The 22,755-nt window shown below is 40.6% G+C and overlaps 4 protein-coding genes across 13 annotated transcripts in view; 3 read left to right on the top strand and 1 right to left on the bottom strand.

The window, feature by feature from the left end:
• The window catches only part of si:ch211-241e1.3 (laminin subunit alpha-3), a 20,277-nt gene extending 16,666 nt beyond the window's left edge, over positions 1 to 3,611 (bottom strand). Inside the window, exons 1-5 of the mRNA XM_061779619.1 lie at positions 3,474 to 3,611; positions 2,323 to 2,447; positions 871 to 1,011; positions 711 to 794; positions 497 to 603 (exon numbers count right to left, since the gene is read on the bottom strand). Of these exons, the coding sequence (XP_061635603.1) occupies positions 497 to 603; positions 711 to 794; positions 871 to 1,011; positions 2,323 to 2,447; positions 3,474 to 3,611 (595 nt within the window). The remainder of the gene's footprint in view (positions 1 to 496; positions 604 to 710; positions 795 to 870; positions 1,012 to 2,322; positions 2,448 to 3,473) is intronic.
• Positions 2,495 to 11,412, top strand: ankrd29 (ankyrin repeat domain 29). 10 transcript variants are annotated; one of them, XM_061779658.1, is made up of 13 exons: positions 2,495 to 2,642; positions 3,445 to 3,706; positions 3,928 to 4,188; positions 5,760 to 5,930; positions 6,157 to 6,267; positions 7,136 to 7,234; positions 7,975 to 8,073; positions 8,151 to 8,249; positions 9,246 to 9,344; positions 9,419 to 9,517; positions 9,930 to 10,058; positions 10,602 to 10,700; positions 10,783 to 11,412. In XM_061779658.1, exons 4-13 carry the CDS (start codon positions 5,919 to 5,921, stop codon positions 10,903 to 10,905), a joined length of 969 nt encoding a protein of 322 aa, XP_061635642.1. In that variant the 5' UTR covers positions 2,495 to 2,642; positions 3,445 to 3,706; positions 3,928 to 4,188; positions 5,760 to 5,918; the 3' UTR covers positions 10,906 to 11,412. The 10 variants fall into 10 exon arrangements, 8 of the variants coding, with proteins under 8 accessions (XP_061635642.1, XP_061635647.1, XP_061635640.1 ...); XR_009789395.1 differs by lacking the exon at positions 2,495 to 2,642 and having other exon boundaries at positions 3,348 to 3,706; positions 9,930 to 10,128; positions 10,314 to 10,700; positions 10,783 to 10,832; XR_009789396.1 differs by lacking the exon at positions 2,495 to 2,642 and having other exon boundaries at positions 3,348 to 3,706; positions 9,930 to 10,128; positions 10,783 to 10,807.
• Positions 11,413 to 12,548: 1,136 nt separating this feature from the next.
• LOC133480925 (gastrula zinc finger protein XlCGF17.1-like) lies at positions 12,549 to 14,201 on the top strand. The gene is made up of 2 exons (XM_061779665.1): positions 12,549 to 12,925; positions 13,289 to 14,201. The coding sequence occupies exons 1-2, from the start codon at positions 12,805 to 12,807 to the stop codon at positions 14,104 to 14,106; spliced, it is 939 nt and encodes a 312-aa protein (XP_061635649.1). The 5' UTR covers positions 12,549 to 12,804; the 3' UTR covers positions 14,107 to 14,201.
• Positions 14,202 to 14,727: 526 nt separating this feature from the next.
• Positions 14,728 to 22,014, top strand: LOC133480923 (vacuolar protein sorting-associated protein 4B-like). Its single transcript, XM_061779655.1, has 11 exons — positions 14,728 to 14,905; positions 15,592 to 15,703; positions 15,986 to 16,130; positions 17,392 to 17,450; positions 17,523 to 17,642; positions 18,196 to 18,352; positions 18,443 to 18,591; positions 18,895 to 18,976; positions 19,860 to 20,079; positions 20,554 to 20,694; positions 21,708 to 22,014. The coding sequence occupies exons 1-11, from the start codon at positions 14,885 to 14,887 to the stop codon at positions 21,807 to 21,809; spliced, it is 1,308 nt and encodes a 435-aa protein (XP_061635639.1). The 5' UTR covers positions 14,728 to 14,884; the 3' UTR covers positions 21,810 to 22,014.
• Positions 22,015 to 22,755: the final 741 nt, after the last annotated feature.

The following is a 22,755-nucleotide window of genomic DNA, read 5'->3' on the forward strand; positions in this document are numbered from 1 at the left end:
GTTATTGTAATATAATAAAAATAATAATAATTAATACTTTAAAACTACACAACCAACTTCCACAAAGATTAGATTGTTTTTGGTAAATGTTGTTTACATGTAAAATACACAAAATTAATATACAATTTTATTTACTTTTTGGTATTCATTATTGTTTAATTTGTACATCTTGATTTAAAAAATAGCTACTATATGAAAAAAAATACATTACCAGCTGATGCAGATTTTTTGGTGAGTGTTATTTTTGTATTTTTTATTCTATACTGTTTTATTACACTTCTTTTTACACATTTTGTGTAAATAAACTGTACATTATTATTATTATTATTATTATTTCCCTCCATATCTGTAGCCAGTATTTGTCTTCGATGACAAGATTGAGGCACATCCAGGAAGTGGGTCTGAACAATTCATTTGGTGCTGATCCATATCAGGACCGCCACAAGCTTTGGTGGAGGTCTTTGCATTCCTCTTTCTGCCTGTCAAAAATGTTTACCTTCACTCAAGGGACGACAAATGTTCCCATCATCATCTGTGTCGCACTCGCACAGCTTGCAGCTGGCGCCGCGCGCCGCTGGGTCGCCATAGTAACCGAATGCACATCTTCATGGTGGGGAAAGAGCCAAGAACAAATGAACTGTTTTTTTTTTTTTTTTCTTCTTTTTGTCTTTTTTGGCTGAATATGTAAACGATAACATCGCGCGACACACCTCTCACATCTGGATCCGGCATAGCCGCGTTTGCGCAAACATTCAACCACCCCAGAGCTGACGTTTGGGCAGGCCAAAGCCCAACTTGGACAAGAAAAGATGCGCAATTAGAAAGTATAGTGCGGTGCACAGCAGGAAGCGCAGATGTGAAGTGATTTACTTGTTCCACGTGAAAGGACACGGGCAAGCGCGGCAGGTTTTTTGGGCGGCGTTGCCATGGTAACCTTCCTGCCATCGCTCGCAGTGGTCGCCCGCCGTGTGGAAACCACAGTTCTGGAAGTTGTTTGCAAGAAAACTGCAGCTGTTTTGGAAGTGTGTGGATATTTAAAGCAATACGTACACTCCAAACCCAGATTTGTATTGCGCTCAAAATGACGAGGATGTATGTTTTAAATGTATCTAATTTGTTCACATTGCTTTTTAATTCTGTTTAGTTTTAGTTTTGACTCGAATCAACGGATTTTGTATGACTCATTTACCAATATTGCTGGTGAAATTTGAATAAGCTGTCATTTTTCATTGCTTATCTTACTGTAATGATGTGTTTGAGCTCAAATGATGCAGGTATGTTACATACACAAGTCCACCAAAAATCTCATTTCAGTCCGTTTTGATGGGATCTGATTTTGACTGTTAGACGTTCCTGTAAGCTCTCCAGTCGTTTACCACAGTTTCGACTGAATTTGGTTAACGTCACATTCACACAGAGAGTGACTCTATTTTGCATGGAGCAGAGTTGTGAAGCTGTGTGGCTCCCAGCATGCATTGTGCCATCAAATGTTGAACTGTTGTTGCCGTCATTCATTCATTCATTCATTCATCATCCGTTCCGCTTATGCTCACGAGGGTTCGCGGGTGTGCGAGAGGCCGTCCCAGCCGTCTCCGGGCGAGAGGCGGGGCACACCCCGAACTGGGAGCCAGCCAACCGCGGGGACTGTTGTCGTCATAAAGACGTTAATTCATAATCTTCATGAACAATAAGGATCATGTGTGTTTATGTTACCCATAGTTGTTTAATGTGTGTCTTATTTAACTACGGCGTTCCTTCTATGTTGCCCTTTTTTTTTTTTTTTCATGAAACCCTGACTGTGGGTTGTGTGCACCTGTCATCAGCGCCGCAATGAATGAAATGACTGGACACTGTTGACATTTTCTGTAGTTCAAGTTGACGCTAATTTATGAGCAACTGTGTAACTATCTCGGGTTTACAGTGTATTAACAAGATGCGTTAAATGAGCAGTAGAATAAGTTACGTCTATAAGTTAAGTCTACTTATTTACATTTACAGTGTACTTAACAAGGTAAGTTAAATCAAATGGGTGGGCAATGATTGTGATTACTTGGAACTTTGAAGGCAACGGCTTACCTGAGTTTAAAGTAAACTCCAGTGTACAGTAAGGAACCGCTGGATGCGTTATGAATTGGAATTTTTTTTTAAATTTGTGTGCCATTAAGGGGCGTGGCCTAGTGAGTAAAGCGGACTCCACTTCCTGACATCACTCACTTGGCCACGCCCCAAATGGACTCGTGTGTGTGTATATACGACTACATTCTTCGATTAGGTGCTGTAAGTGTGAGCGTGTGTGTCTGTGTGTTCGTCGGGCGTGTGCACCGTGTACCAACCACGCATTTCCCCGTGAGCCCGTCACATCGGTCGGAGAGTCCGTTGCAGCGACACGGCACGCACTGCCCTCGGCGAGGCCCGCTCCACTCCCTGAACAAGCCTGAACCGCACTTCTGCAAGGACACACACACACACACACACAGTTTGATTGCGGGTCAATAAAACGCAAGCAAACGCTCCCAACGCAGCTCGACCCAACCCGGATGAATCCCGGCACAGTGATCAGAGCGCAAAGTGATACATCGCACCTGTGGGGAGTAACTATGCGCAAATCATTTGTTGTAACTGTACTTGAGTAGATTTTTCAGGTATGTGTGCTCGACTTGGCTATTAGTTTTTCTGACAACAACTTCTTGCTTTTACTCCCCAGTGGCGTGCAAATGTGTGTTCTCTTGGGCACACAGGGCTTTCGTGATTCCTCTTTAATACCAATCGATTGGGTTGTCGGATGCCGGGGGCCCCCGTCCCCTTCACCCTCCCCCTTTGCACGCCACTGTTACTCCATGTATCTGTACTTTCAACTGTTTACTCTCACTCTCTTGTTTATGTTGCCCCTTCTTTTATTATTATCACAATTGTTATTATTATTATTATTATTCTCACAATTTTTTTGCATCATTATTTTTCCGAATGCATACATATCATCCTTTCCCACTATGTTGATTACTATGTGCGTATAGGAACCCACACGCACTTTTAGAAATGTGTCTGTCACACTATAATTATACATTTTTTCACATTTGAAATCAATCAAAATAAAATTGTAAATTTTGGGGGGGATCATTTTATCTTATTAAATAATTGTTTGTGAAAATTTTATACATACAGGCCAAATTTGAAGAAAACAAATTATTTGTAATCAGTTTTAACTGATTATGCATATGATTTTCTGATGTCATTATTTTTATATCCAAGTGTATAAATGAGTGTTTTTACATTTTGCTTCATTGCACAGTAATGAATACTACGTGAATTTTAATAAAGCTCGATACCGGAAGCGCGTGTGTAATTTGGTGCGGATCCAAAATAGGGTTACTGGGCCGTGTTAGCTTTGTAAAGTCAGACTGTTTTTGTTTCCGCTCTCTTATCGAACACCGTTAGACCGTGCAGGTTGACCAAATGAAGACAGAGCACATTACCTGCACGGCGAGGCTCCCTGTCCGGTCGCTCAGAGATGGATCACAGAACCTTTTGCCGCCCTGGTGCACAGCAGAGGGACAAACCCATGCCGACGAGAAGCGCAACAACCAAAGCCAGCTTACGATATTCCTCGGCATTATTGAATGACAGATGCAACGTTCCCGCTCGGGTGAACTGAGATGAACCTTGGAGCTTTTTTTTTTTGCATGAGACAGGTGGGACAGACTGAGAGGTGAGTGCAAGACAAATGTTCGTTGAGGTTCAAGGTTCAGTGAGGTGTGGTTGCACAGAGTTGTTTGTGATGAACGGTGCTTGAACACAGTGGTGGACATGCATTTCGTACATGCGCCTTAAGTAGCGACTCACCCGATTGCAATTATATAAAGCAATAGTATACAAAAATGAATGTTTGCTCTGACACCCCCACTCCCCCACCCCCCACCCCCAAACCAGGCAGGGAAAAGAACCCCACAGCAGGCCCCACAGCCGCAGGGGACCGCCCGGCTCCCCCACGGGAAGAGGAAGAGGAGACCGCAGCGGGACGCAAGGAACAGAAAGAAGAGGAGGAAGCAGGCCCGAGGGGGCGACAACGGGGGGTCACCGCCCCCACCAGTAGCCAGAGGGGGGGGGGACCAGGCGGGTGCCGGCCGGCACCGCCCCAGCAACCACGGAACATGGGCGAGTCACCATCGCGCCACCATTACTCCCCAGGAGGTCAGTGGTTCCCCCCGCCCCGAGATCAGGAAGGAGTGAAAAATAGTCCCGCCCCCGCAAACACAGGGACAAGAGGAGAAGATCCCCACAGCATGCATGTGTCGTTTCAAGAGAAAAAGGAATCAACAACAACAAAGAATATACAATTCCATTGTTTACTTTCACACTTATGAAAATAGTCTTGCTATTGTCAAATGTCAGATGGCACCCTACTCAGGCAAAGGACTCAGGAGTCTCGATTTAGCGTGTTGAGGAAAGGTGACCAGCTATCTACGTACATGCGTCATTGATTTTTTCGTTCTGCTGATATTTGATTCTATGATGAGATTTAGCCACCGATTGATGTTAATAGCTTGTTTGTTTTTCCGGTTTAATGGAATTGTTTTCTTAGCGGAACTCATGATTGTGAATATTGATTAGGGAGGTCAATTATACTTAAGTCGCCAAGTATGCACAATCTTGGGGGAAGTGGAATGCTGCAGTTTAAAATATACGAGAGTTTTTGTATAACCGACGACCAAAAGCATTGAATTGGTGTACATTCCCACATAGCGTGAAAATCGGTGTCTGGGGTATTTCTGGTGCATTGCACGCATATATTGGATGGCGAGAAGCCCATTTTATGCGTAGTGTACTGAGTAAAGTGTGTTCTATGAAGCACTTCATATTGTATAAACTGTAGATTTGTGTTTTTCTTTTGTCATTCTAAACGTATTGTTACAAATCGGTATCCAGTAGCTACGGTCTGCAGACATGGAGAAGTCATCTTCCCATTTGGTGATTGGTAAGTGCATTGATTTAGTACATGAAATAAATGCATACACTTTGGAGAGATTTCTTTTACTCCGGCAGTTCGAGGGTGCTCTGGAGTGTTGGTATTCTTTTTTTTTTTTTCTTTTTTTTTATTGCTGCTTTTAATTTATTGTATTGGAAAAAAAGTTTCAGGCTGTTATTTGGAATTCTTGGAACGGTTCATCACGGCGTCCTAAAAACGTTATTGTTCAATAGTTGTTGGAGGTGGTTAATTCCACGTTGTTCCCATGTACTAAAATGAAGGGGCGTGTTATTAATTTCGAAATCCGGATGATGCCAGATTGGGGAGAGCTAATTGAGATCCTGTCGTTTCTAAACTTTGCCACCAAGCCGTTAAGGTGGACGAGATTATTGGATTCTTGAAACATTTATGGCGTTTAAGACTCGTAGAAATAAATGGGAGTTTTGGTCGTTTGATGTTGTCACTCGTCACTGTGGTGCAACCATTTGATGAGGTATCGTAATTGGTTAGCTAAATAATAGTGTTTAAAGTTGGGAGCATTTGGGCCTCCCTCCTGTTTACCTTTCTGAAGAGTGGACATTATTATTTGTTGAATACAACTGAATCTAAGGTTTGAAACGTCGCGGGGAACACCGCATGTGCCCCTTTGAAAGATCAATGGAATGGCACCCTAACACGTGTACAGTATCTGCCAAGTCTTTTTTTTTTGTTTGGTTTTTTGTTCAGTGCGCGTGTGGTGAGAGAGGAACCCAGTTTGAAGCGTTGCATTTTGATTTGTTATTGTTTCGCCTGTCAGCAGCGCCTCCCAGTGGCTAAAAGGGTGTATGACTGCGCGCGCGCGTGTGCGCGGCACTGCGGATGCAGAGCTTGTCGGCTCCTTGGCTCGCTCGCTCGCCGCATGTGCCTGCCGTTGTTGAGGCAGAAGCAAGAAACATGACCGCGTGAAGACGCCGGGATGTCTTTCAAGGTAAACACACACACACACACACACACCCAAAAAAGAAAATATGCATCATGTGCGCCCTCCCCTAATGTGTCCTACCGCATGTCATGTGCGACGTGATTGGCTGCTTGCGCGTGATGACGCTAAACTCCACTGTACGTTGCATGCTTGTGTGCAAATATTTCCTTTCCGATCTAACACTCGTCTCATACAAATGATGCGTTCTCCTTTGTTGTGCGCGTCCCCGCAGAAGGACACGCCGCTGGCCAACGCGGTGTTCTGGGCGGCCCGCAAGGGGAACGTGGCTCTCCTCCAGCTGCTGCTCAACAGCGGACGAGTGGATGCAGACTGCAGGGACAAAGTATGAGCCGTCATCAGGCACAAACACACCCCGCGGGAAGAAGGGACATGAACATAAATGGGCCTTTGGCAGTACAATGGTTCTGCTTTTGTCTACGTCACAATGCATACCTTTTTGACCCTGTAAAAAAATAAAATAAAAAAAAAAATGTGTAACGGCTCAAATCAATAGTACATGAGTGCATACTGACGGAGATGCAGACTCATTCTGCACTCGCTATTTGTGACAGTGCATGTTTAAATGATAATAATACTATTATATGTGAATTAGTTGACCTTTTGGATGGGCTTAATGATATCATCTAATTTTTTAAAAGCGGTGCTACATTTGTTTAAGATTATTCAGGATGCAAAACGACCCTTAAATGTTGATAATAGTTAATAATCTAGTTTTATTACATTTAATACAAATGTTGGATGAAGCAGATTTTTTTCTCCCTTTATTTTTGGGTGGCTTTGGTTTTAGTCGTAATAATTGAAGTCCTTGTTTGCAGCATTTTAATAAAAAAAAATATATATATATATATATATACCAGAATAATATTGTTGATTATTCCGATCCAGAATTCAATTTACTTTAATGAGATTTCATTGTATTGTATTGAATTGTCTTTAAATGACATTGCATTCAAATTATTTGTTATAATTATCTTGCACACAGGAATGATATGGTTGCATCCCACTCCACTATTGTTTTTTTTTTTAATTCATTGTATTTGTTTGTTTATTTAACTATACTTCGCCAATGCCATTGACGAGATTCTCTGTTTGCAGCAGCTCGAGCCAATGACGCGAGCCAAACGTCGACGATAACTACGACAATTACGATCATTCTGGCTGGTATCACGACGATGACTCTTTCCTTTCAGTGCGGAACAACGGCGCTGATGGTGGCGTCCTACGGCGGCCACGGCGAGTCCGTCAGAGAGCTCGTCATGCAGGGAGCCGACATCAACTACCAGCGAGAGGTATAATTGGAACGCACGCACGCGTGGGCCGTAACATTTGGTACAACTGCATAGTTTATGTCGAGTGAAAGAAGACACAATTGAAGACAGATCTCAGGTGCTTTAAAAAACCTCTGTAACATGCTTTTGTTAAAATACCCTCAAGAATTACAGTACACATTTGACCCTTTTTTTTTAAGCTTTGCTGAAATGAGCCTTGCCTTATGCAAACGAGCCGCTGCTCTACAGCACGACTAATGCCGAGGATGGCTCAGCTCGGGTGTTGCGACGATGCGAACAGATACTACTTGCGGAGGTGTGGCAGGGTGTTTTAGAAAAAAGGCGAGAAGAGAGAGTAAGCGGGTGGATCTTATTTTCACTCATGGAGGCAGCACTTCAACTCTTAACAAAACTCAATGCAGCTTTGCTTACCCTTTGACTTGGACATTGTGCTTCAGACGGTGTAGTCTGTGGCTTAAAAATGGCCGATCTTCAACCGGGTCATTTGCCAAGTAACGGGAGGAGAAACTGTGTAAATTAGCCCAATTTCTATGTCACAATCAGGCGACATTTTGGAAAAAGTTGGCACCTAAAAGATTGACTTGGTTGTGTAATTTCCCACTTTTAAGGTGGGCAGGTACTCCACATACTCGACTATTTGTCTACAACCAAAAAAAAAAAAAAAAATCCATTTGACATTTTAGGTCTACTTTCATATACTGTATATTGTAGTGTTTATTTGTTGTTATTGTTCTCTTCAGACAGGTTCTACCGCTCTGTTCTTGGCTTCCCAGCAAGGTCACGATGACATCGTCAAGCTCCTTTTCGAATTTGGCGCCTCCACGGAATTCCGCACCAAGGTGCGCGTAGGAAATCATTGTTTGAAAGATCTTGGTCGCCGCATCGCTCGTGTGTGCGACATTTTGTCTCGCGGCAGGACGGAGGCACCGCGCTGACCGCAGCGTGCCAGCACGGACACGCCAACGTGGCGGAGACGCTGCTGAAAAACGGCGCCAACGTCCACGACCGGCTGAACGTGAGCGCCGTCACGCCTCTGGAATCGTTGCCCGTCTGATTCGCAACCTTTATCGAGCCACATGAGACAAATCTTAACGGCACACCACCAAACGAAAAATGTCACCAAGAGTAGAAATAAAACAAAAAAAGAAAGAAACCCAATATCACAATTTACTCACAAATGTACAGTTGAATTCGTTCCATCACGAATTCGGCCCACATTTCGAACTCGGAACACGTCTCAAGTCATCTTTCCCCATTGAAATGAATGCGAATGTTGTTGAATCGATTCCATTCCTACGGAAACTCCACCAGTACATTTTGAAACGTGTTTTAAATGAGAAAAATAGCACTCTGCACATTAGTGCGCTTTCTAAAGTCATTCGGTAAAACATATTTACGTATATTAAAAAAATGAAACTGCTTGTCCATCACCATTTCATGCTTCTCCTTCTGGTGTACATGCCTTGGCCACCAGGGGGCAATACAACACAGATGTAGACAATGCACGAAGAAGAGTTTTACAACTAAGTGACTGTCAACGACAGTAAAATTGGTCCGTTTTTTGCAGAGGATCCAGAATATATGCCCGTGAGTATTGTTATATTGACGGTGTTCATGTAATGCTGCGCCACAAGCTAGTTACTTCTTTTTTGTTTAATGTTTGAAGAGACAGATTGACAATAAACAGCTCGACGCAAGCCCTTTGCCTCTTCTCTGAAGAAGTGTTTACCGTTTGCTGCTCCAATTAGTGCTTGCAACTCAAGACAAAAAAAACAAAAAAAATCGTCTGAGCGACGGCTCGTATATTGAAAAACTTTGAAGTTGTGTCATTTCTTAACTTGACTTCACTCCTCGTGTGAAATCTGGGCCTGGCGACAATTAGCGTTTCAGTAGTAGACTCTGATAGGTGGTCGCGACACAATGTCGTGTGAACCACTCGTCCCATGTAGTCTGGCCTTTTTAGGGCTTGCCTAGTATTCTTTTCAATTCCTTTGGTGTTTGTTTGCCATAGGACGGGGCCACGCCTCTTTTCCTGGCAGCTCAGGGCGGTCACGTGACCGTTATGCGTCAGCTGCTGGCGTCCGGCGCCAAGGTGAACCAGCCAAGAGAGGTACCGCCGACGCCTTTTCTGTCTCTCTCTTTACTATCGTAATTACGCGGATCTCAAACTAATCTCTCTTGCAGGATGCTACTGCCCCCCTGTGGATGGCAGCGCAGATGGGGCACAGCGACGCGGTCCGAGTGCTCCTCTTGCGTGGTGCAGATCGCGATGCCTACAGAGAAGTATTTTAATATTTATAGCCGGTATATATTTGGGATTTTACAATAAGAATAGTACACAAAAGTCAATGTGAACAGTAGCAAGAATAGTCCGCAGCATTGCCGTTCACAAAAACGATGCATGTATCCGTGAGCAGCCGAACTATCAGCAGTAGAATGACAACTGCACATGAAAAATAACAAATACGAAACTAGGCATACTATATATGCATAGGTGAATGTGAAAAGCAGCAAGAATAGTCAGCTGCATTGGACGTGGCAGCTTGTGACGCGCAGATCACTAATACTACTTAAAGGCAGTTGGGAATGAAGCGACAAATATCCGTATGAATATATCATAATAGCATAAATTGATGATATGCAACATAATATGCGCAGCATTCTTTTGACACGGATCTGCTTGCGATGTGACAAGGACGGCTCCACGGCGTTATTTAAAGCGGCCGTGAAGGGACACGGCAGCGTCATCGAGGAGCTCCTCAAGTTTTCTCCTTCACTCGGCCTCCTCAAGGTAGTCAACCGACAACGTGGAACAAACACAAAAGTACGCGAGAGTACTCGTCATATTGGAGTTTTGGGGTGAACATTTCACGATGGACGATGAACATTTACAGGTGAACTTCATTTGATCTTGTCTAAACTTTTGAACGCACGTGTCCAGCTGTTTTTTTCCCCCCATTGATGTCCACTTCTCTGCCTTTCTGTGACTCTTCCAGTCTCTTGCAATAAATGTCCTGCTTCAGTTGGTATTGGTATTTAAACAGGCCTCTTTCTCACGTTGTTCACATTTTGTCATCAGACAAAAGAAGACGAGGCCTAACAACTGATCAACAGACCGACGTTACCTCACCATCAGTCAAACAGGAAATGCCCACTGGGCTCGGAGTATAACATTGAACATTTGGCTGTGTATTCAAAAATGTTGAGGTCAAATTAAGTTGACCTGTAAAGATTATACTGCATTTTAGCTTCATCTTGAAATTTCACCTGAAATGTGAACATTCCAAACTTTCCGTGAGTAGTGTACGTCCAATGTGCATATGTACATTTGTATTATGCATATGTGTTTGACGTGTGTCGTCCGCAGAATGGCTCCACAGCCCTCCACGCTGCCGTCGTGGGCGGGAGTCTCCGCAGTGTTCAGCTTCTCCTCGGCGCCAACGCCGACCCGGCGCTCGCCGACGAGGTCGAGAGACAAAAAAAGCATCAAAGACAGGTGACGAGTGACGGCAACTTCACTTCCTCTTCTTGTCTTCTGTTTGTTACAGAACAACGAGCTCCCGGCCGACCTCGCCAAAAGCCAACGCATCTTGAGGGTTCTGCATCCTAAAGTCTTGAACGTGACGGCAGATGACAATCGCTGTTCCTGTCTTGGCGTCTGCCTGCACTAAAAATAACAATATATACTCGCACGTGTGTGATGTCATGGCTGTTTAATTCTATTAAATAGCACAAATAACACCCAGCCAAAAATGTGCAACTTGGCCACCGTTGTTTTTCTCGTGTAACAGTTACATATTTTCACACTGTTAATTTGCCTTTTTAATACATGCATTAAAGTGTCAATTTTATGATATGCGACCTGTGGCGCACATTGTTGGATGTAAATAGTTACGTTAATTACATAAATGAATTACACCGGGGTTGTTAATGAGCTTTATCAGTAACGCTACACTAGTGCCATATGTGTACAGTTAAATACTTTATGTCAAAAACAATCATTGGTGTTATAAAAGCATCATTTTAAAAAATGATACGCAGTACTGTACATGTTTTGGTCCATATTTGTTCATTAGTTTATGAAAATGTATTTATTCCTTTTTATTTTTTGATTCATGTCTGATTAAATTTGTCAATAATTTACTGTAAATAATAAAATGTTTGCAACATAAACAATATTACATAGACAAACGTTTTTATTTGATTAAATCATTGATTAATTAATTATACCCTAATTACATTACTCAAAATTATCAACTTTAAAATGAGCATGAATGACTCTTTTGTTATTAAAATAAACAGTTTTAGCTGCATTAATTGCTATTTCATATAAAATGTTTAGTTAAAATTTGGATTTATCTCGCTAAATAGTTTGTGCGTGGATTTATTGTGAATAATCTAAAATAGAAAAATGAACCGTTTAAAAAAAACAAGTCAGATTCAAATTACATAATTTGTTAATTAATTATGATTAAGTGAATTAAAATAATAACATTTTATAATAATCATGAATTATTATTTTGCTATAAGAATAATAATTTATATATAATTTGACAATATGTTCATAAAATTGGTTGAATAAAACGATTGATTAATTTGTATTTATTTTTATTCATTTATCTTGTTTATCATTTTCTTGGTGGATTTATTGTGAATGGACTAAAAAATATATAGTAAAATAAACCAGTTTATATAAACATTTCAAACGTTTTAAATCAAAAATTAGTTGGTTAGATATATAGATATACAGACAGATTAAATTAATTACAATAATACAACCTTAAAATGAGCATGAATGAGTATTTTTAAAAACAAGTTCAACTTTTAACATATTTGACATTTAAGAAATGTATATTAGCTATTTGATCGCATTATATTTTTATCATTTATAATTCATTCATTCATGTTATTATTTTAAATTACATTTATTTACGTTTTTTTTTGTTTTCCTGCGTACCATCTACCTGAGCACAATTCACCTAGAGAAGACTAGATACACCAACGCGATGTGGCTGACCAGCTAAGCAACGTGCCTACGTGGCGGCCACATTGATAAGGGCAATCAAAGCGTCCTATTCAGAACTTTTTTTTTTTTTTTTTAGGTAAAAGCAATATTTGTACCCGTGAAATCCCCTTGTTGTGATTTTACGAGTTTGTGTGCAACCGTATGCAGCACAATGTGCAGGCAATCCTTAGTTTGGTTTCCGTGCCGTCCGCAAACGTCGAATGCCCCGACACCTTGCCCCTACTAGCTTTGACATCGCTATAGGCACGCAGCTCAATGGGGCGGCGTGTTTTATCTACCTATTTTTCATATCTATGAGCTCCACTAAATAATTCTTCCTGAATCTGGACTGGATGTACCGAAGCTTCAACAGTGCATCCATCACAACTTTACTGGACTAAAACATTATTCGTTAAATATTCGTGTCCGGATAAACTCGTTTTAATGCACGTTAAAGCTTGTCCGCCTAGTTTAACTGACTTTAGCAAAAGCTTGCTAGCGGCTAACAAAGAGACGCCAAGTTATAAACACATCTCTCAGTTGATTGACTGTAAAAGTGTTGATAATGTGTGCAAAAAGTGTGAAGGAAGAACAGTACGAGGAGGAAATTTCTCGGACAAAAGAGACAGAACGACAACGAGTGAACGCTGTGATCAAGCAGCCTGATGAGTTATTACACGTAGCAGGTTTGGTCACTACTTGAACTTGTTTAGTAACCAGTAGTACTAGTAGTAAGTCACATATTGCGAATCCTGTTTATTTCTTGACTTTGATCAAAATCCCCAACATACATTCACATTTTTTTTTTGTTTGTTGCTGTTGTTGTTTTTACATTTAATATAATCGGTACAATTTTACCCATTGACACACCTGTCGTAAACATTTCCATCAAAATGTATAAACAATAATACACAACATTCAAGTCACAGCATGAATCTTGACTTGACCTTGTGTTTTTTTTTGTTTTTTTGGACATACTTGGCAAAATAAAGATGATTCTGATTCTGATTTAGCAAACTATTGGCTGCTTGTCTTCTTGTGTCTTGCAGACCGCGGAGAAAATCATCATCCAAAGTTCGTCAAGAAGGAAAAGGAGCCACATTCGCCTGACATTAAAAAAGACGGCGAGCCGGAGCTGCCGCACGTTAAAGATGAAGAGCGGGAGGACGAAACGGAGTTCCCGTTGACTGTCGTCATCGTGGAGAGTGAAGAAGCTGACGGAGACAGCTGTGAAGGATCACAATCGGACGGCCTTTTAGCTCCACTCACAGATAGCGACGACATAACCTCACACTCGTCTAATGAGGATGATGGTGATGAACACTCGAAAGGTGATAGCGCTGACAGAAAATGCATCAAATGTTCTTACTGTGGGAAAACCTTTCACAGAAAGTCATTGTTGAAAACGCACACAAGAACACACACGGGAGAAAAGCCTTTTGCCTGCGCAGTTTGTGGGAAAAGGTTCTCTTTAAAGACAAATTTAACCACGCACGCGAGGACACACACAGGAGAAAAACCGTTTATCTGCTCAGTTTGTGGGAAAAGATTCACAACAAAGGGGAGTTCAGAAAGACACGCAAAAACGCACACCGGTGAAAAACCTTTTGCCTGCTCGGTTTGCGATAAAAGGTACTCGAGAAAGGGACATTTAAAAGAGCACACAAAAACACACACTGGAGACAAACCTTTTGCCTGCTCGGTGTGCGGTAAAAGATTCACGCAAAGTGGTGATTTAAAGATACACACCAGAACACACACGGGAGAAAAACCTTTTGCCTGCTCAGTTTGTGGGAAAAGATTTGCAAAAAAGACTAATTTAACAGCACACACAAGAACACACGCTGGCGAGAAACCATTCAGTTAGCGCGCGTGTGTGATAAGATTCCGTTTTGGGCCTCAGGTTAAGAGACGAACGAGTGTGCGGTCAATGAAGCTGCAGAATAAAGTGAAGAAACTCAGGCTGTGTTGGTAATCACTGACTCATTCCCTACTGGAAAAAAAAGGAAAGCTCATAAGGGTCGACAGTATATCACTTTTTTTCTTATACATATATATATATATATATTTACTGTGTGGGTCTGTTAGTGGTTCATGTGATTATTAAAGGTTCTGGAATTTTGTACATACTTTTATAAACTGGTTCACTTTTCTCCCCGGATAAGCTCCAAATTCCGAAGAAAACTTTGGGTTTATACATTCCAAGAAAAACAAAGAATAAAAATCGTTTTGAAATAAAAGGCTAGAAACTGTTTATTGATGAAGGATTTGAATAGTTTAAAAAGTATCCGCTACCTCTGAAACATGTTTTGTCGGCATAATAATAATTATTATTTTTAAAATTATTTTATCTGGCCTGTGGTACTCATGTATTGTCTGGTTTCCTTCTCAATCTTCATATCTGTTTTTGTTTTCATGTTCATTATGTAATTTGTACCCGAATGCCATTCTCTATTACGTCATGAGGAGAGACTGTCACGTGACCAATGCGGAAGTGTCAGGTACGTTTTTTGGACGCGGAAGCGAAAGACGTTTACCGATTGTAAAAGTGTCTTAAATTGAGGGGGGGGGGAATAAAAAATAGCAAGAATATCGGGACAAAGGACACACTGGGTGATTAAGTTTCTTCGGAAGACACAACCACAATGGCCGGTGGTAATTTGAATGTGAGTAACAAACTTTATTGAAAAGAAATACGGTAAGTAAGAAAAGCGTCAGCTTTAAAAGCCATTGCTTTTTTAAAATTATTATTATTTTAGGTTTTTTTTACGAAATATTTCGAAATTGCTTTTCTCTGTCTTGTGAAAGGCACACAACAATACCATATGCACTTGAATTAAACTGAATGAACAACAAACAAAGAAATTGGTTGTCAGGTGGACTCATGCCACATTTTGTCGTTTGTTTATTATGTCAGTGGTTCTTAGTCAAACTTTTGAAATCAAGTACCACCTCAACAAATTCTTAGCTGTCCAAGTAACACCATTATGACCAACCTAATGTATAACAAATACAGTAGCGTAGGCCTAAGTGTTCATCAAAAACAAGACATCTTTTATTCCTAAAAACTAAATGTAATATTGTTGCAAGCCACAATAAGGTTATGCACGGTTTGAACATGATCGCTGCACTAAAATATCGGAAAAACAAAAACAACCTCAATTAAAATGTATTGCACATAGAAGTCACACAAACATTGTACCTAAGTAACAGTTTAAAAACAATCAGTAGCTTATGACGTTATTTTAGCATTAGCCTCGAATTACCTTTATGATTTACATCCAGTGCAATTTTTACAGGCATCTTTCCACTTCATTCTTTAACTTCTGTTTTGTCATGTACATCTCGACAGAAAGCCATCGATCTCGCCAAAAGAGCAGCCGACGAGGACTCAGCCAAAAACTATGAAGAGGCACTCCGGTTATATCAGAGTGCCGTGCAGTACTTTCTTCACGTCATCAAGTGTGAGCAACTTATACTCATCATTATCTTCTTCGTACAGTAAAAACTAGAGAGTGCAAGTTCTGTGAAAAATGGAGCGTGAATGCTGAAGAGCCGGAACCTTGCTAAAATGCTGCGGAATCTACACAATTGTTGAAATGTGGAAAATGAGAATAAGTTAAGAAACGTGGAAGGAGGAGGCAAATCTGTAAAATATCTCGGCATTGTGTGCATTCACACAATCATTTTTAACAGTTTTATTCTCTTTTCACGGTCCACCTCATCTCCCTTTGTGCCCGCCGCAGATGAGACCAAAGGCGAGCGCTCCAACACGATGATCCGAGGCAAGTGCGCCGACTACCTGGACCGAGCCGAGCAGCTGAAGGAGTACCTGAAGAAGAAGGAGCACGAGCCACCCGCCAAACCCGTCAAGGAGTCGAATGGCAAAGGGTGAGCGCGATGAGTCACTTTCCAAGTTTGTGTTGCGCCTGCGATGTCCTCGAAGCGAACGAATGGAACGCGAATGTGGAATGTGTATTGAGTTGTGTTGCCACTTTCTGTTTATATTTACCTTTACTGTTTTTATCTCACCACATTAGAGGAGATATAAATGCCTACACACCCCTGTTTAAATGCCAGGTTTTTGTGAAGTTTGTGAAGTTAAAAAAAAAAAAAAATGAATCCAAGAGCATTCTAAAACATCTGAACTTTATTTGGGGTTAATCAGAGGTACTTCAAATGGTGGCGGGTGTGTGCTGACTTCCATTGTAATGATTTGAATCTTCACTGTTGAAAAGCAAAACACTTTTGAAATGGAGTTGCGGATGTTATAGGTCCAATTCATTTTGGAATGATACAGAGAGACTGGAAGAGTCACAGAAAAGCATAGAGGTGAACATATTCATGGATCAAACACCTATTGTGAATTTTGCAATTCAGCTTCTTGTTTGAGAGCAGTAAGTTGTGCAAAAAAGTACTGAAACATTTGAACAGTTGGACATGCACATTCAGAAGTTTAGAGAAGGTCAAGTTAAGATCATGTGTCAAGGTTATTTTGGATTTTAGGGTTATTCTGAAATTCCACCCAAAACTGAATGTCCCTAACCTTTTGTGTTTTTGTAGGTGCTCAATGCAAGTTCATATTAATTATAAAATTGGGCTGACAGTTACAATTGTATACTTGAACGTGAGTATCCATGTCTGCGACGCACATCCGTGTCGTCCAATAATGACTTCCATGCCTGGTTAGATTTCCGATTCACGTGTCCTCAATTTATTCACTAAAACGACAATTGCTAAAATATCAATCAGATGTAGCAAAAGTTAAAAAGTAAGTCTCGAGAATAAAGTCTCCAGCATGTTCTGGCGAAGACTAAAGAGCATCGTCTTGCGTTCTTCTTTTATCCCGTCTCCTTTGCCTCCATGTGCGTTTCTTCTGGTGACATCATCACATCCTGTGTAAGTGGAGGTCGCCCACAATTTCCACCACAATAAAATGTTCATTGAGCAATAAGATTGTGACCATCCCCGAACTCATATAATTTAATCACTCAATCATCGTAGTCTACATGCGTTCATATTCAATCCAGTAGTACATGGATTACATTGAACATACCGGTAAGCAAAATCAAGTGGAAACAAACAAACAAACAACAACAACAAAAATGACTCCTGCGGCATACTAAATAATTGTCACTAATTGTCATTTCAGCAGTGAAAGTGACGAAGGGGAAGAGTCAGAGAAGAAGAAGTTCCAAAATCAGTTGTCAGGTGAATGACGTGAAATGAGAAGCAAAAAAAAGCACGTGTTCAATTGTCATCAACAAAGTGCTTTGGTTACAGGCGCCATCGTGATGGAGAAGCCAAACATTAAGTGGAGCGACGTCGCCGGCTTGGAAGGAGCCAAAGAAGCCCTAAAGGAGGCTGTCATCTTGCCTATCAAGTTCCCTCATCTCTTCACTGGTAAGATTATTAAAAACATACAAAAATTGATCCAGTCGAACGTGCAAAGTTGAATACAGCCACTCTTATAACATGTTGAAAGCCATCCTCCTGTGGCGGCATCACATAAAAAAGACCCAAATTCTTCCTTTAGATGCTCACTGAGGTGACGAGAGACACTTTGTTTGAATTTTGCAGTGTAATTTTCCCCGAAAATGTGGGCTGAACTTGCTGCACAGTGGACCCCTGCATCCTCGCTGTTTGGAACCTGACAATTCACCTATTTGCAGATTCTTTTTCAAAGTAAAACAAAAATAAAAAATCAATCCCCTTTTTCATTTATTTTTATTTTTTCCTTTTTGATTTAAATTTTTTTTTTTTTTTTTTTAAAACACTCATCGGCAGTTATTATCGCTTTTTCAAGCGTTTTGTGAGTTTAATTGTATTTTTTTTTCCAATACAATTCTAATGGCTGTCAATGATATGCAGAGCTTTGATATTCGGTCCCTATCATCCGTGAATAGCGCGGATCCACTGTATATTCAGATCCTTATCTAGTGTGATGTTGGTGCAGGAAAGAGAACGCCATGGCGTGGGATTCTCCTGTTTGGCCCGCCGGGAACCGGAAAGTCCTACCTGGCCAAGGCGGTCGCCACGGAGGCCGGCAACTCCACCTTCTTCTCAATCTCCTCCTCGGACCTGGTATCCAAGTGGCTGGGCGAGAGTGAAAAGTGAGACCGCCTTCTATTTTTTGTGTTTTATTTTTTTTCCCCACGATTACCGGTAATGCATGGAAACAACAAAGTGGTTGTTCCTCATAGGTTGGTGAAGAACCTATTCTCGCTGGCCAGAGAACACAAACCCTCCATCATCTTCATCGACGAGATCGACTCGCTCTGTGGCTCCCGCAGCGAGAACGAGAGCGAAGCGGCGCGCAGGATCAAGACCGAGTTCCTGGTCCAGATGCAGGGTAAGAACAAAGACCCTGATAACTGTATCTCCTCCGCTCGCCATGGTTCTTCCTCCTATTGGTGCTTTTCCACTCTCAAAAACTGGAGTGCAACATACAGATATGTAAATCTGTGATTCAATTATAGAGTGCTATTTTTCTTTATTAAAAAACAAGCACAACATGTTTTGGTTTTTGGGAGGGGAAACTGAAACAGATTACTAGCATTTCCATTCATTTAAATGGGGATATATGGTATGAGTCTTATTAATATATAATTAAGATGCTGTTTGTTCCTCTGTGTAAAAACTTTCCTCCTTGCAGGTGTCGGGAATGATAATGAGGGAATCCTTGTCCTGGGAGCAACAAATATACCGTGGACTTTGGACTCAGCCATCAGGAGAAGGTTGGATTTTCAACCCTTCTAGTTGTGTTTCAGCGGGGCTAAGATTGTGATTCACCCCCCCCCCCAAAAAAAAAATGTCAATAGTGCGCATTACACATAAGTATAAGGGGAAATTGAAAAACCTTCAAATTTTATAAATGTATGCCACCATCTAGAGGTTATGAAAAAGCTGTACACTTTAATTCCAATATGTCACCCCCACCTAGAGGTTATGAGAAAGGTGTAGCCTACACTTTCATTCCATGACAGGGGTACGTATGACTGCATATATGTACCGTATATATATATGTAAGTTTACATTCCCTGGCAGAATTTGTGGAATATTGTGTTTTTAAATACAACTGATAACTGAACAACAACCATCATTAATTTCTTCATGGTTATGGTTTGTTTTATGATAATGCTTTTCTGAAATGCTTGACAGTTAAATTTGAATCCCATTAAAATAAAATGTAATGTTTTGCCTGGCCCTTCATGTTTTCTTTAAAGAATTGTACCCATTTTAGAAATTCTGCCTGGGTAATCCAACATATGAGCACAACTGTGTGTTTTCTCATTTACTTAATAAAAGTAGGGCTGTGAATTTCAAAATAAGAGCAAGTAAATAAAAAAGAAAGTGTTACGTGTTCAAATAAAGTGCTTAACTTCAGAATAATTATTTGAAAAAAAAACTACCAAAATACATCTAATTCTTCATGTTTTGATCATATGGGTAGAAGCAAAATCATGCATTGTAAAAATGCGTTATACATAGGTAGAAGGGTTTTCCAGAATTTTGAGGTCAACTTTGGGGGTGTGTATTATACACGGGTGCGCATTATACACGAGAAATTACGGTATTTATTTTTTTAATTAATATGCTTTTTTTTTTTTTTTTTTTTAGGTTTGAAAAGCGCATCTACATCCCCCTGCCGGAACAGCCGGCCCGCTCCTTCATGTTCAAGCTGCACTTGGGCTCCACGGCCAACGAGCTGACGGAGGCCGACTTCGTCACGCTGGGGAAAAAGACGGAGGGCTACTCGGGGGCCGACATCAGCATCATCGTCAGGGACGCCCTCATGCAGCCCGTCAGGAAGGTGCAGTCGGCCACCCACTTCAAAAAGGTGAAGCCGTGCGCTCATTTCCTCAAATAGTGGCCCGTCCCTCTAATAAACGCCTCCCTTTTGCCATAAAAAAGAAATGGTAGTAACTGTGATTATCTCAGTTCATATATAGAGCAGTAACATATTGGAATCAAATACTGACAAAAGTAATCAGGATAGATAATAAATGGCGATTGAAAAAGAAGTTAAAACAAGGCATAATTAGTAGAAATTCCAATTTATTTAGCAAAATGTAAGCTGTATTGTAATCCAATGAATTTCTTACGTTTATTTATTTAATGGAAATGTGTTGTCTTAGCTTTCCATTTTTGTTGATTTGTTGTATTTACATACATTTCAATGTTTTGTTTGCATTGGGACCCCAGGAAGAAAGTGAAGACGATTGGGTGTCTTAATAAACTTGAAACTTAGACCGTATTGCTGACACACACACACGGTTTCACTCCTCCTGTCCGCCCGCATGCACTCGTCCAGGTTCGCGGCTCGTCATGGAACAAGCCAGACGTCGTCTTGGACGACTTGCTCACGCCGTGCTCTCCGGGCGACCCCGGCGCTCTGGCCATAACGTGGATGGACGTCCCCGGGGAAAAGCTTCTCGAGCCCGTTGTCTCCATGGTAACGATTGCTGCGTGATGATGAGCATGAACAATTGGATGTCTTTTTTTGTTTGTTAGTTTTTTTTTGATTGCCAAAGTCAGTGGTGTCAAACACACGGCCCGCGGGCCAAAACTGGCCCGTGGGGATTGAGAACACATTCACTATTTTTTAATAAAAGCAACTTTTGCATATTTTGTCCACTGGAGGGCGCACTGCCGTCTCGTAAATGACTGATGCGCTTGAGAAGGCCAAAAGATGCCAAATGTCAGGAGCACACCAATATAAAATGCTGTGCCACCTTCGCACTGCAGTTCTGTGAAAATAAATACGTCCTATAGAAATATTTTAAGACACTGGATATTACGAAAATGTCACTCACAAGCGGTTGGTTTGGTGGAAACATTTTATTTATTTTTCTCATGTACTGACACAACTTGTATTTGTATGTATACATTTACAAATGATGCACACTGAATGGCGCACACTCACTGATTCATTATACTGTTGAAATCGTTTTTGTTAAAAATTTCCGATTATATGATTTTCACCAAAATTTGCAATCCGGTAAGAATCAATAAATACCGTATGAATATATTTTCCGAAAGTACAATGGGAAAAAATGTGAATAATTGTTACTTATGGATTTTTAAGCCACACATGATGGTCCAGCCCACTTGAGATCAAATTGGGGTGAATGTGGCCTGTGAACTAAAATGAGTTTGACACCACTGGCCCAAGTAATTTTTAACTTACTGTTACCAAATTAATTAAAAAAAAAAAAAAGTACTCACTAAAAATTATTTTGTTCTTGTTTGTTAAATGTTAAAATATGACTAAAGCAGCTATGATATTGGGCGAAAGTTATTTTATTTATTTATTTAACTCATTATAAACCAAGCAGTACTACAATAAATGATCAATAATCAGTATTAGTGTCATAAATTGAAGGCCACAAACTCCATTTTTGCTTTGCCGGCGCAATTAGTATTTGGGGCGTTCCTCTAATTAGTTTTCTGCGCTTCCCCCGGCAGGCCGACATGCTGCGGTCGCTGTCCAACACCAAGCCCACCGTCAACGAGGACGACCTGCACAAGCTGACCAAGTTTACCGAGGATTTTGGTCAAGAGGGGTGATAGCTCATCAATGGCAACCAATCGACAGGTCAAACACACGTTATATGAAGATCTTATTAGACTGCAATCACTGATCATATGTTTACATTGATGCTCTTTATCGCTCATATTTATTTCCCATCTTGTTTTTATTGTGGCGTTCAGTTTTCCATTTTTCCAAGAACCCAGAATATGATACCTTGATTATTAAAAAATTTTAATTGCTTCTGTGACAATTATTTAATGAAAATGTGCCTTGACTGCGGGAACATAGGGAGTTCATGTTTTGATGACAGATGTTGTTCTTTTTGTGTGTGTGTGTGTGTTTGCAATGACTTATGATGCAAACAATATGTGGTACTGTGCCAAAATGATTTTCCAATATTTAAAAACGTACCCAAATATTCTCTAGTTTTGCACTTTTGTTGTATCCTAGAAATGTGTTCTGGGAACAAAAGTCTGAAATAAACATTGTCAATTCATGATACTGTGAATACATTTAATTAAATCTTCACTCGCATAAGTCAGAAATTCCAATGTGGGGTCATTCATTCTTCCCACATTCCTAAGGCATGCGTGTTAGAGTCATTGAAGACACTAAATTGTCCACAGGTGGGAATGCTTGTTTGTGGAGTTTATTTACAAACTAGTTCGAAGTTTAGGTCACTATTCCAACAATTAATTATTTCGTAGTTTCCCCCCCCTCAATATGTTGCTTAAAAACGTGACCAAAAATTTTTGGTCTTTTTCTTTGAGCAATTAAAACAAAAACAGGACTGTAGTCCTTAATGTGCTAACGCAAACACAATCTGAGGTATATATAAAAAAAAAAAACAAGTGTAGTCTCAAACATGTAATATTTTTTCCAAATATGACCCTGACACAAAACTTGGTCAAGAAGGTAAACGAATGTGTGTACCCTTCTTATGAACCTCATAAGTGGTTAGGTGTTTAAAAAAAAAAAAAA

The sequence above is a fragment of the Phyllopteryx taeniolatus genome, chromosome 7, assembly GCF_024500385.1.
Source record: "Phyllopteryx taeniolatus isolate TA_2022b chromosome 7, UOR_Ptae_1.2, whole genome shotgun sequence".
Lineage (NCBI taxonomy): Eukaryota > Metazoa > Chordata > Actinopteri > Syngnathiformes > Syngnathidae > Phyllopteryx > Phyllopteryx taeniolatus.